Here is a 12,919-nt window from a genome sequence, read left to right on the forward strand (position 1 = left end):
ATCCTGTGGGTAATTGATAAGTGTTTGTGTTCACCTTCCATGCCAGACCACGAACTCCTCAGCGTGTAGAAAGTTTTGTTTCTGTTCACATTTGTGTTACCAGCCCCTAGCACAGCATGGGCTGGATATCTGGGACTCGGGAAGGATTGGTTTCATTTCTATGATAGCACATAGAATTTAATACCTAGTGAAAGTAACGCTCCTGTGATACTGACATACCAATATATTTCTCAGACAGTCAGCTCGGTCCTTTCTCCTCCAGGACAGTATTTATGACTTTGAAATGTGATATGTGAAGAGAAGGAAGAGCCATCGCAAAGATGCAGAATTGCCACCTGTTGGCAGATAAAACTTGAAATAATCTATAATTATGTCACTGAAGAACCTGCATATTTTGGGTATTTCTGGGTCCTGGACCAGGACTTGAAGAGTTCTGCTAAGGAATGTGATTGCATTCTCTAGTGCTAATTGTCACCGTCTGTGACAGCCATGATGTACCTGGAAGAATGTACTTGAGCTGTTCACAAGAGGTGGTCTTTGATCTTACATTATTGATTCATTCATTATTCCTTTTATGATGCTGGCAGTCAAGCCCAGGGCCTCCCATGTGCTACACGTACACCCTATGTCTGAAGCTCCCAGGCCAGATTGGTTGGTGATTTTAGATTTCCTAGGTCCATGAACTGTAAAGATGATTGGTACACCAACCACTATGCTAAAAGCTGAAAGTTAAAGTACTTTTTGTGGCTGGTTCTATGAGAAAGGAAGGGCATGAGGGAAGAGCAAACAGGCATGCTGATTCCAACACACACACACACACACACGGGGGGGGGGGTTCACACAGGCACACAGTATATGGTTTTGTTGCTTATAGCCTACAGTTGCTGGTGAGTGTGCATTATAAAACACACTTAAACATAAGTACTCTTTACTCTAAAATTGACTTTAAAACATAAACTTATAAACTTAAGGGTAAAATAGTTGTTTATATCCTTTGTTTTAGTTTGAAATCCTTGGTGTAAGAGATGGGCCTTGAATACTAGTTTTGAACATTAGCTATCACAACCTTGTACCTGCAGTTGGGTACACCTGTGCTGATCCTTTCAGGAGTTCACATGTATGGCCAGGCCTAGCGATTGGTGAAAATTAGCGCTTTATTTTTCAGAATTTATGCCTGTCTTGTTACTATACAAAGAACGCCAGAGGTCATCTCATGGGATTAGTGAATGCTTGCTGTACAGTGTCTGGACCTCCCAGTGCAGTGGGCACACACCAACTCTGGCCAGTGGTCTTATGCCACTCTCGGTATGGTTGAGTTGCAAAGAGCCCTAAGGGGATGAGATAGACACTAGCCTGCTGTATGCCCCAGTCACCTCAGCCTGCCACTCAAGATACTTATCTAAAAGAGTTGTAACACCTGCTTTTGGATGAGCTGTGTCACCTGATCCTGACGTTCAAGTTCAGTTCTCGTGTGCCACCAGCACCATCTTGCTGCTTTATTTTGATACTGTCACATACTCACATGACTGCATTGTCAAGCAGATGACTACTAGAGCTGAGATGAGCAAGGACCTCCTGCAGACTATAATGCAATATCCAGGCATTTTGCCTGAGTTTCATGGGCTTCTAGGACTGTGTTGTGGTTAATATTGAATGTCAGCTTGACAGGGTCTAGAATTACCAAGCTGACAAGCTCCTGAGCTTGCCCGTGAAGGAGTATATTGATTAGGTCAGTCTCTGGGCATGCCAGCAAGGGCTTACCTTTGTGGAGTTAGTTGATGTGGGGAGCTCCATGCTTACCAGGCTTGTATCCTGAACTGAATAGAAAGGAGAATTCCACCTGAGTGGCAGCCTTTGCCATTCTGCATCTTGACTGAAAATGTAACTCGACCACCTACCTCAAGCTCCTCCTTCAGTGGCTTCCCTGCCATGGTGGACTAAACCTTTAAACTGAGAGCCTGAATGAATGCTTTCTCATGGAGTTGTGTTGTCGGGGTATTTTCTCCTAGCAACAGGACAAGTAGCAGATGCAGACTCTGAAAACACAGCACAGGCGTGTAAAGTACTAACGAAGTGTGCTTATGTGGGTAATATCATATTGCCTTTATCTCTGTGTTGGGAGCAGCAAGGACACCGTAGGCTCAGTAACATTGGGGCTCTAGGCCCATCATAGGCCAAGATGGCTTCTATGTGCTATAGACTAGGCCTATGAGAGATACACAGGAGTGGGTAGGGTGTATTGGGAGAAAGTACAAGGGAGGCAGAACTGATCCCAGAGAGACAGGCTTTATGACATGCAGAATGAAAGGTAGGATTTTTGAGGGAGGATGAGCACAGTGAGCAAAGGTGGAAGGGTGGACTAGGAACATGATGCTTATGATCAGGAAGAGCAGGGGAAGCAACTTGATGACTGTACCACAGAATCTTCTGAAAAGCGATGGGATCCGATGTGCTAGCCCAGGGCATCCAGACATGAGAGGGGAGGGGGATCCATGCATTTAGGTGACCTTTAAAGGGAGAGAGTGCAGAGTGGATTTAGAGGAACCCGGAATCTGAGGCATTGCCCTTTGGTCTTCTTTCCATTGAGAGTCGGTGTGCCAAGACTGACAAAGGAGACGTCCCACGCTCATTTCTCTCTCCACTGTCAGGTGTGTATTGGAGACCTCGTAGTGCTAGGCCAGCACTGATGCACTCAGGGAATGAGGGCAGGTGTGTCCTCATCAGGCTGAGTCTTTTTTTTTTTTTTTAGATTTATTTATTTATTATATACACTGTTCAGCCTCCATGTATGCCTGCAGGCCAGAAGAGGATACCAGATCTCATTACAGATGGTTGTGAGCCACCATGTGGTTGCTGGGATTTGAACTCAGGACCTCTGGAAGAGCAGTCAGTGCTCTTAACCTCTGAGCCACCTCTCCAGCCCCAGGCTGAGTCTTGATGGACACTCTCTGTGTGCCATTAGCACCTTGTCACCCTAACACAGGGACCACATAACAGGGTCCTGGTAACCATCTTCTATAGTAGATGCAGTCTCCACCCCACTGTGCTGATGGAAAACCCAGGACTCAAGCCGAGAAACAGTACAGGATCCAGCAATAAGTGTTAGAAATCAGTGACATTTAGGCATGGTTCTGTGAATGCCTATCTCAGCCTCTCAGTACACCGCCCGGAAACTGCCTTTGTAGATGGATACTTAATAACACTGCTGGGGAAAACAACCTTTTCTAACCCTTTTCAGGACTGAGGTATCACTCTCTACATACCGTAAAACCCACCCTTTTGAAATGTGAACTTCAGTGGTTTTTAGTAAGTTGTATAACCAAGTTGTATAACCATGCTACAAATTCAAGAATATTCTCACCACTCAAAAATGAAAAACTGTACTCATTAGCTGCCACTCCTGTCCCTCTTGGGCACCAGGTAGGGCACTTTCTGATGTCCAGATACTTTGACTAAACAGACTCACACCTCTGTTTTCTTTTATATGTAGTTTTTCCCGTGTAGCATAATGTTTTCAAAGCTCATCTGTGCTACGTTGTAGCATGTGTGAGGACTGCATTCCTTTATATGATGAATAATATTCCATCATATTAATATACCACTCTTTATTCTTTCATCACATGGTGTCATTTGGGTCATTATTACACTGAAACTTTTATGAACAATGTTGCTACAAACACACGTGCACAAGGTTTTGTGTGGATACATATTTTTATTTCTCAGAAATATCTATTAGCTGTTTTGGAAGAATATGAACAACATTAAACTATAAGAGATCTCCTTTGCACCCTTCTTCCTGTGATTGTGTCTAGTTCCCACTAGTGGCTGACTTGTTCCATGATGACAAGGACTCTGTTCCTGCCACCAGCACAGCTAAGAATCGATCAACTTCAAAGATCAACATTCGCTCCTCCAGACCCCCCATGAAGGTCTCCAACAAGGAGCATAAGAAATCTGTGGGCTACCAGGTAAGTCCTAATTCCAGGCCTGTGGTATGTGTAGCAGAGCTGGCATAGAAGGGACCGGCAGAAGAAAGATGGGGACAAGAAGCAGAGTCCCACTAAAGGTCTCCAGATAGAGTGGGAAGAAGGGGCTTAAACAAAACCAGGGGGGGGGGGGCTGGAGAGATGGCTCAGAGGTTAAGAGCATTGCCTGCTCTTCCAAAGGTCCTGAGTTCAATTCCAGGCAACCACATGGTGGCTCACAACCATCTGTAATGAGGTCTGGTGCCCTTTTCTGGCCTGCAGACATACACACAGACAGAATATTGTATACATAATAAATAAATATTTAAAAAAAATAAAAAATAAATAAAACCAGGGAACATACAACTGAAGAGCTCACTTTCTTGTATGTCTCCGAAGACCCTGGTAATCCCACCTGCTGGGTTTGTCGATTTGGGACGTTTTATGTAAACCCCACCATTTCCCACATGTTTGGGTACAGGCAGTACAACCGCGTTCCCCATATTTAGAGACATCAGGCCTCGAACATACAGCAGGCAGAGCGCTTGTCTCTTAGCACTCATGTTTTATCTCTTGACACCCCATCAGTGGGAGTTGGGCACATTATGGAGTAGTCTCCCCCATTTATTTTAAAGAGCCCTACTATCAAAGGACTCAGTTTTGCTCATAGCAAATTACAAGTGTCAGTCACTGAATGTCTTCCTTTCTCTGTCCTTCTGAATTAATCATCATAATAATAGTGATTTCTGCTGCCACCAGGGACAGAGCAGTCACTGGCATGCTAGTGTTTCTTCACAGTGCATTGAACAGACTGTTAAATATGACTAAGGTCTGGTTTTGTCCCTGCAGTTCCGCACTTCCCTAAATCTCCTAATGGAGACCCTGAATGCCACAACGCCACACTACGTGCGATGCATCAAGCCCAATGATGAAAAGCTTCCCTTCCAGTAAGTGCCTACGGGGTGTAGCCACCCAGCCTCTTTATCCTGCTTCAGGATCAGTGGGAACAGGGCCGGCTCAGCCTTGCTGAGCTCTACAGAGTCATCTGCTGACCAGTCAGTCACTTCCCAAGTGGGCTCTCCGTGCTGAGCCCGGCCCTCTCTAAGCATGCTGCTTGCTTACTCCCTTCCCTTCCTCCACACTTCTGAGACTCGCTTGGGAATCTTTCTGCATCTGGATCTGTTGTCTCAAAAGAGCTGGTGGGCAGAATGGCATCCAGGGCCTGGGAGAGGAGAAATGGGACTTGTTGCCTGTTCTGCTCCAGCCAGCTGTGACCCCTTCAGTTCAGTCATCAAAGATGTTCACCAGATGCCAGGTTCTCTGCAAGGCCTAGAGTACACACACACCACCACCACCATCACCACCACCTCTGAGGGAAAGAGGGTAAGAAAGGGGGAAACAGAGAATGATAATAACAAGAGAGACTGAGACCAAGGCAGAAAACCTGAATTGTAGTCTAGGACCAGTGCTGTCAGGTTCCAAGCTATTTCTTCACTCTCCTTGTCAGTCAGTTAATTATAATTTTTACAATATCCTGATTTTGAAAAAATATAAGGAGATAATAAATGAGAATTACCAGTGAGAAATAGAACAATTTATATGGTTAAAATTTGTTGTTGTTGTTGTTGCTATAATTATTATTATTGTTGTTATCTGGGAAATAACACAACCAGTAAAGTGTTTGCCTTGCATGTGATGAGGACCTGAGTTTGACCCCCCAAACCCACATAATAAAAGCCTTGTATAATGGTGCATGCTCGTGTTCACAGCACTGGAGATGGAAGATAGGCAGATCCCTGGGGCTCAGAGGCCAGCCAAGGTAGCCTGACCAGAAAGCCCAACCTTAAAAAAACAGTCTGTATGGTACCTGAGCAATGACACCCAAGGTTGTCTTATGGCCTCCACACAATATACATGTGTATGTACACCCACATTATACATATATAACACTATACATGTCAACATAAACTATCGACATTATTCTAGAAGGAAAATCTGCTATATCTCTGCTTCTATTCCTATTTCCAGTGGCTCATCCTTAGCACTAATCTCATGTGGGTCAGATTGGTTTTTTTTTTTTTTTTTTTTTTTTTGGTTTTCGAGACAGGGTTTCCCTGTAGTTTCTAGAGCCTGTCCTGGAACTAGCTCTTGTAGACCAGGCTGGCCTTGAACTTGAACTCAGAGATCCGCCTGCCTCTGCCTCCCGAGTGCTGGGATTAAAGGCGTGCGCCACCACTGCCCCGCTCAGATTGTTTTTTGTTAAAGAAGATTGTTCTGAACCTTAGAGCATGGTTAGAAGCACCATTGGCCTCTACCTATCAGAGGCTGGCAGCATCTCCATCAGTGTGACAACCAACATTTTTACACATTATTAAGTGTTCCCTAGGGGTCAGAATGGCCACATTAAGAGCCCTTGTCCTGCATATTTTTGATAACACTTCTTATATAAAAGTATTTCCCCTCTACTTTTAGTCAAGTAACATCTGTTTTATTACTTCATTAGGCCCAGCACAGGTAGATGGCACTAAGATATGTCCCCTCCCCCTGCTAAAGGACTTGCATGTCACAAATAACTGCCATTTCCACAGAAGTGACTGTCAACAGTGCTATGAAAATATTATGGGGATAGGAAAGGCAAGATGTCTCAGCCAGTAAAAACACATGCCCCAAGCCTGAAAGCCTAAGTCGAATCCTGAGAGCCCACAGAGTAGAAGGGGAGAACTGACTTGGGGAAATACTGTGGAGTCAGAAAGGCAAGAAAGCAATGGGGTGACTCTCCTGGGGAGGAAATGGCCTAGGGTGAGTGTCTTAGCAGAGGACCTGGTGAGATTTGGTCTTGGTTGCTGAGCCATGACTATAGGGTTGCCATGGAGCCTGGGAAGTGGTTGAAAGCTTACAGCCTCTGCAAAGTTGATGGAGGAGTGGGCGAGTGTAGAAGGAGCCAGGTGCTGCAGCCAGGCAGCTCCAGGAAACAGTGTTTCCACATTGTTTGGGAACAGGGAAGTGTAAACCTGGCAGCCTTGGGCTTCTCGCCCTGCAGCCAAACTACTCCAGGCTGTGCTGTTCCTGCCCTGTTTGGGAGCAGGGATGTGTAAACCTGGCTTTCAACAGTTTAAACCTGTGCCTGGCGATTTTGAAATCTGCAGTTAGGTGTTAATTATCTTCCAGACCTAGGAGGAGAAGGCCGGCTTTCCATTCCTAGTCAAATGTCAAACGGGAGGCAGAGATAAGATTAGAAAGCTGAAGGATATGGGCTTCCTAGTTCCCTGGACAAGGTGGAAGATGCCCTGCCTTCTCTGTAGGACCTGGGCTTCCTAGTTCCCTGGTCAAGGAGGATGCCCTGCCTTTTCTGCCCTGTCTTTGTGATCTTCTCTCGAAAGTCCCCTTTCCCTCTGTGAATGCTGTAGCAAGTCTGAGAGTCGTGGTTGGGCAGACGTTTCCACACCCACCAAGTGAGGGAAAGGAGACAAGAGGTGAGGCCTTGCCTGAAGTGTTCCCAGCTGTCAGTGGGGAGCTGGGGCCCAGGTGCACCCCTTCTCCTTCAGCTGCGTTAGTCCACACGGGGACTGAGGGTAAAATGCTGCTGCTGTCTGGGGTGGGGAAAGCAGGGAGGGAATATTTTTTGCTCAGTTTATCACAAAAGGAGATCTTAAGGCTAAGCTAAGAAAGCATTTGTCTCAGGCCAGATGTAGTGGCACACAAGGTAGGAGGGTCTTGAATTCAAGGCCAGCCTGGACCAGCGTGTCTCAAGAATTATTTTCTGATGAGACCAGCTCCAGGTCCAGCATGGTGTGTGGGCCCACGAGAGACGGCCCCCACCCTGCAGTTCTCCCAGGATATCACCGTGCTGCCTTGGGATATGCGGTATCCTCACTCCGCAAGCCATGCTCTGGCCACCACGCAGGGCCCGGTCTCAGAGCTGGGGTGCATAATTGTCAAAAAGCGTTATACAGAATGGACAAGAGTGGGGAAAGGTGTGAGCCGCTGGGAGAAAGAATGGCCCTTTTTAAAAAGGAAGGAGGAGCTGAGCAATAGTGGCTCACACCGCTGATCCCAGCACTGTGGGGTGGGGGGGGGGGCAGAGGCAGGCGACCTCTATAGGTTCTAGACGGTAGCTAGAGAATGAGGTTGTAGTGGTTGGGTACAGAGCCCTGGGACAAAAGTCCTGCATTTATCTAGCAGAGCATCTGCTCCGCCTGACTGCCTGAGAGTTAAGAGGAACAGAGCTGCATCCTGAGGGCTTTCCCAGGATGGTGAGCTGCCCTCATGCCTAAAATCAAGGGCCAGATCCCTGAGCCAGGCTGCTTATCAAAGTGGACAAAAACACCTTGGGGCATGGCCTGGGAAAGGGTAGGTTCCAGAGGAGTGCTCGGTGTTTCCTTTTGTCTTCTGAGCCTCTTACACTGTAGAGCTTTGGTCCTTACAAGAGGAATTAAGTTATCAAGTAACTGCTCTCATCAAGACCGCATAAAATTCAATGCTGAATTGTCCCTTGTACACATAATGTCACTAGTGACCTGAAGCCCTCCCATTTAGAGCTGGCCTGAACAGGAAGAGAATTAGAGAAGCCGGGTTGGGGGTGGAGCAAGCAGGTGAGGGGGAAGGCGGGGAGGTAGAAACAAGAACGGGCCTGGTGTATTCTCAGACCTAAGACCTACACAGACTTGGAGCGTGCCTGATACCCAGTAACAGCTTAGCTTCATCAGTCTCCAGGAAGATGCCTACTGAAGCTATGCAAGCTCAGAGGCACCGTTTGCCAGTTTGTTAACTCACGAGGGAGGCTTGTGTGGCAAACAGCATGAGAGAGTGATATGAGCCAGGCCAAGGGCGGGTCACACAAAGATGAGTAAACAGTCATTCTCGCAGAGAGAAGGAATGTGGGTGGCGGTCCCTAGACCATCTCCATCCTTGGATTTCCAGAATCCAGGTGGGCTGTGCAGCCATAAGAGAGCACCAGGGTGTCAGGGAGAGTGACCGATGCTATACCAGGGGTTTGTCCTGTGGGCTGATGCAGGTCCTACCTCTCTTCATCTACCAGGGCCGGCCAGCCGCCTGCAGCCTCACCAGGGTTTCGGTCAAAGGCACTGTGCTCACCAAGGCTGTGGGCCTCATGGGTCCTCAGTCTTGTTCTTTTATCTCCAGAGTACAAGGAATGAAAGAAGCATAGCCCTTGGCTTCAGTTGAGCCACCGACAGTCAGAAAGAAAGGGCATGTGTGCTTGCCATCACTTCTCTGAGTGGACAGTAGTCTCAGCAAATTCTAAACAGTGACTAATTCTGGGTCAGTTTGGTTCTCAAAAAGATTTCTGGCTGTCCTGGTCCCCTGCTATCTTTCCCCAGCGTTCCCTTCAGCACCTGCTTCCCCATGGAACTCACAGCATGCCTTGCCATCTCCATCACTGGGCCCTGTCCTCTTCTCCCCTCTCCTCGCCTCGCACACAGGCCCTTAGAAAGTCTGTGTGGAGGGAAGTGCTCAGGGCAAACTCTGGAGAGTGGACATGTGTGCTGGCCTCAGGGAGGCACATGGGCAAAGAAAATGGGATTAAGAATGTGCGCAGTCTTAAGACTGCTAGCGTGGCCCCTCCGCCCTTCCTCTGAGCTTCACCCCGACCTTGTGTGTGGCCATCTGTAGCTGGTGGCCACAGGTGTCTCATGTGCTGCAGAAGCAGCATGCTTTCCCTCTCTCTTGCTCTCTCACCTGCCAGCATCCCCTTCACGATGTGTATTTACTTGGCAGCTTCGACCCAAAGAGAGCCGTGCAGCAGCTCAGAGCCTGCGGAGTGTTGGAAACCATTCGGATCAGCGCAGCAGGCTACCCGTCCAGGTAATGTCACCAGTGATGCCCTCCTCGGGCTGCTGGAGAGCAGCAGGGTGTAGCGTCCCCCTGAGCCATGGTATGTGCAGTCAACCTGGTACAGCCTCAACCAAAGCTCCTGCACCCTGAAGACCCAAACAGGAGGCTGACAGAAAGGATTTCAGCCTGGCTTGAAAACATGGAGTCAGCAGGACCAGGCTTGAGGGAAGCATCTCAGTTCTGGGTGATGGGCTAGCTAGAGCTACAAAATGGGCTTCTCGGTCTTATCCTTCATCTTTTCCCCCATTGTATTGTGGCAAAATATGGTGACAAAATACTTACTCTCTTTATTATTTCAGCTATCCAGTTCAGTGGCACTAAGTGTAGCTGTTCTTACATCTCAAGAATTCCTTTAGTCGTGCCAAACTAAAAACACTCAAGACAATGGCTGTTTTAGTCTGTCTCCCATTACTGCAGCAAAATGCCTGAATGGGCCTGAATGAACAAGACTTTCCCTGCAGACTATGTTTTCAGACGGCCTTATGTTGGTCACAGTCCTGGTCTGAAAGCCCGAGGTTATGTAGGAAGGAGTAAGAACATTGTCCCATAAGAAGTGGGAGAGTAGCTGAGGTTCCACAGTCCCCTGAAGGGACTCAATTGGCCTAACAACTTTCCCATAATCTCCCTTAGTCCTACTTGCCTCATTGTTTCAACACCTCCCAACAGGGCCAGTCTGGGACCAAACTTCTAACAGAGGGGCCTTCAGGGGACAAACCTTATCACAAATGTGATGCTGCATTCCTATCCCTGCCCCAGCCCTTGAAGCCGCCCTCTCTACTTCTCCCTTTGACCAAAAGACATTAAGTCTTTCTACATATTGTTTTTGGGTGAATTCTAGATGCTTCATCTAAGTGGAATGATATGGTACCTGTCCTCTTTGTGACTGGCCAATTTTCTTATATCCTTGAGGACCTGTATTGTATTTTACATGTGATAGAATTTCCTCTTTGAGGGAATGGAGAGATGGCTCAAAGGTTAAGAGCACTGACTGCTCTTCCTGAGGTCCTGAGTTTAGTTCCCAGCAACCACATGGTGGCTCACAACCATCTAGAATAAGATCTGGTACCCTCTTCTGGCATGCAGGCATACATGCAGACAGAACAATATATACATAATAAATAATTGAATCTTTTAAAAAAGGGTGTCCTCTTTGAGGCAGAAGAGTATGCTAGCACACATTACCCGTCGTCTCACCTAGTGTGGGCCTCTTCACCTTTCAGTGTGAAATCAGATCTATTAGGCAGGGCGATGGTGGCGCACGCCTTTAATCCCAGCACTCGGGAGGCAGAGGCAGGCGGATCTCTGTGAGTTCGAGACCAGCCTGGTCTACAGAGCTAGTTCCAGGACAGGCTCCAAAGCCACAGAGAAACCCTGTCTCGAAAAAAAAAAAAAAAAAAAAAAAAAAAAAAAAAAAGAAATCAGATCTATTGCAGAAAGTACTGCTTCTCTGAGCTAAGAATAACTCTCGTGGAGACTGGGGAGATGTTACTCAAGAGTTCCTGCAACCCAGCATCAGAAGTATCATCAGTAATGCCAATGCTGGCGGCAGGGAGAAGCAGAGACAGGAAGATCTCTGGAGCTAAGTGGCCAGCCACTCTTCGCCATTGGGTGAGGCCCAGGTTCAGAGACCATGTCTCTAAGTGAACTAAGAAAAAGAAATAAGGTGGAGGACAATCAAGAGAGGCACCCACCGTTAACCTCTGACCCTTATGTGTATATCCACACACATGCACACACCACCATATGAACACACACACACACACACACACACAAAAAAAAAAAAATACATGGCTCTCATGATCTGACCTGTGTTGTGGATATGCCACAGAACTACATGACAGCCTGGAGAAGCCACACTAAGACCGTGACTCCTCTGGTCACTAACCCAGAGATGGAAAACGGGTGGTTACTGCACTGGCTCTTCCAAAGTCATATGGCACATGTAATGTGGAAGCCAAATGCCTTTTGCTGTCAGCCAGGATTGGGGAGAGTGGTGCGGCCGCCCTGGAGTCTGCTCGTCAGGATCCACCGCTCTGAGATCCCTCTCTTTGGAGGTTGGAGGTGCCAGCGTGGGGGTAGCCCAGGCCTCCCTCCTCTCTGCATCTGGCACTGTCCCAGGCGGTGGAGCAACCAGTCTCATACACTGTGGCTAATTACCCGTAAACAATTCCCACATGCCAGGCCAGGAAGGGATTTACACTTGAGCTGTGAAGGGTGAGAATGGTTGCTAACCTGCAGCATCTAGGCAGCTTTTCCAGGCCAAGAAGGTGTAGGCAATTGTTCAGGGTAATGTGGAAGCCACGTGATCTTCCCTTGAGAAGCAAGAGGCAGTGTCCTGGGGTCCTGTCTTGTGTTTCCATCTGAAGGTCAGAGCAGAAGCAGTTAGAGACTCCGCCTGCTTTCCTGTCTGTTCTTGCAGTATCTGGCAGTGCCTTTTGATTGGCACAGTAGCACTCCGGTCTGACATAAGCCATTTGTTTTCTCGTTACCCCTGCTGCTTTTCTGTGCTTGCCCCAGGCCCTGGGTTCAGACTCTACAGTTCCATTCATAGTGAGAACTGGAGGAGAGCCTAAGACTTCAAAGTCACGTTTTTTGAGTGTTGCTTTCCTGGCTCTTGCATCTGCTGGGCTCCCAAAACATCATCTAACAAGAGAGCATCTTTAGCCTAGCCATTATTAACCTGCCGATTCTCAGAATTGTCCATGACTCATTAGTGGCCAGCAAATCAACTGAATGGGCTGTGGCCAGATTTTCCTTGAAAAACTTAGCTTGAAAGAAAGGATGTTATGGCATGACCATACCTCTGTGTTATAGGTAGAAAAGGCATAGTGTTACCTAGCATGTTTCCCAGTGAGGCCCACAGAAGGACGTGGGCTGCCGAGTCACCAGACAGCAATCGAGTTGGTTCTAGAATCAACAACCTTTTGCTGGTACTGTGTTATTTCCCAGCAGTACTATTCAAGTCAATCAAATGCTCCCCTTCAAACAAAGGCTATTGTCACACACCGTTGCCTGTGTGGGAGCATACATATCTGAGGGAGTGTGAGAAAGACTTCTTTTCTTTTTGTGAAATCCCTGTAAGTGTGTGACCTCAAGTCAGC

General features: G+C 47.4%; 1 protein-coding gene across 1 annotated transcript in view; it reads left to right on the plus strand.

Moving 5' to 3' along the window:
- The window catches only part of Myo5b (myosin VB), a 182,930-nt gene that overhangs the window by 100,334 nt on the left and 69,677 nt on the right, over positions 1–12,919 (plus strand). Inside the window, exons 15-17 of the mRNA XM_038329582.1 lie at positions 3,813–3,968; positions 4,815–4,912; positions 9,702–9,788. Of these exons, the coding sequence (XP_038185510.1) occupies positions 3,813–3,968; positions 4,815–4,912; positions 9,702–9,788 (341 nt within the window). The remainder of the gene's footprint in view (positions 1–3,812; positions 3,969–4,814; positions 4,913–9,701; positions 9,789–12,919) is intronic.

The sequence above is a fragment of the Arvicola amphibius genome, chromosome 5 (genome assembly GCF_903992535.2).
Source record: "Arvicola amphibius chromosome 5, mArvAmp1.2, whole genome shotgun sequence".
Lineage (NCBI taxonomy): Eukaryota > Metazoa > Chordata > Mammalia > Rodentia > Cricetidae > Arvicola > Arvicola amphibius.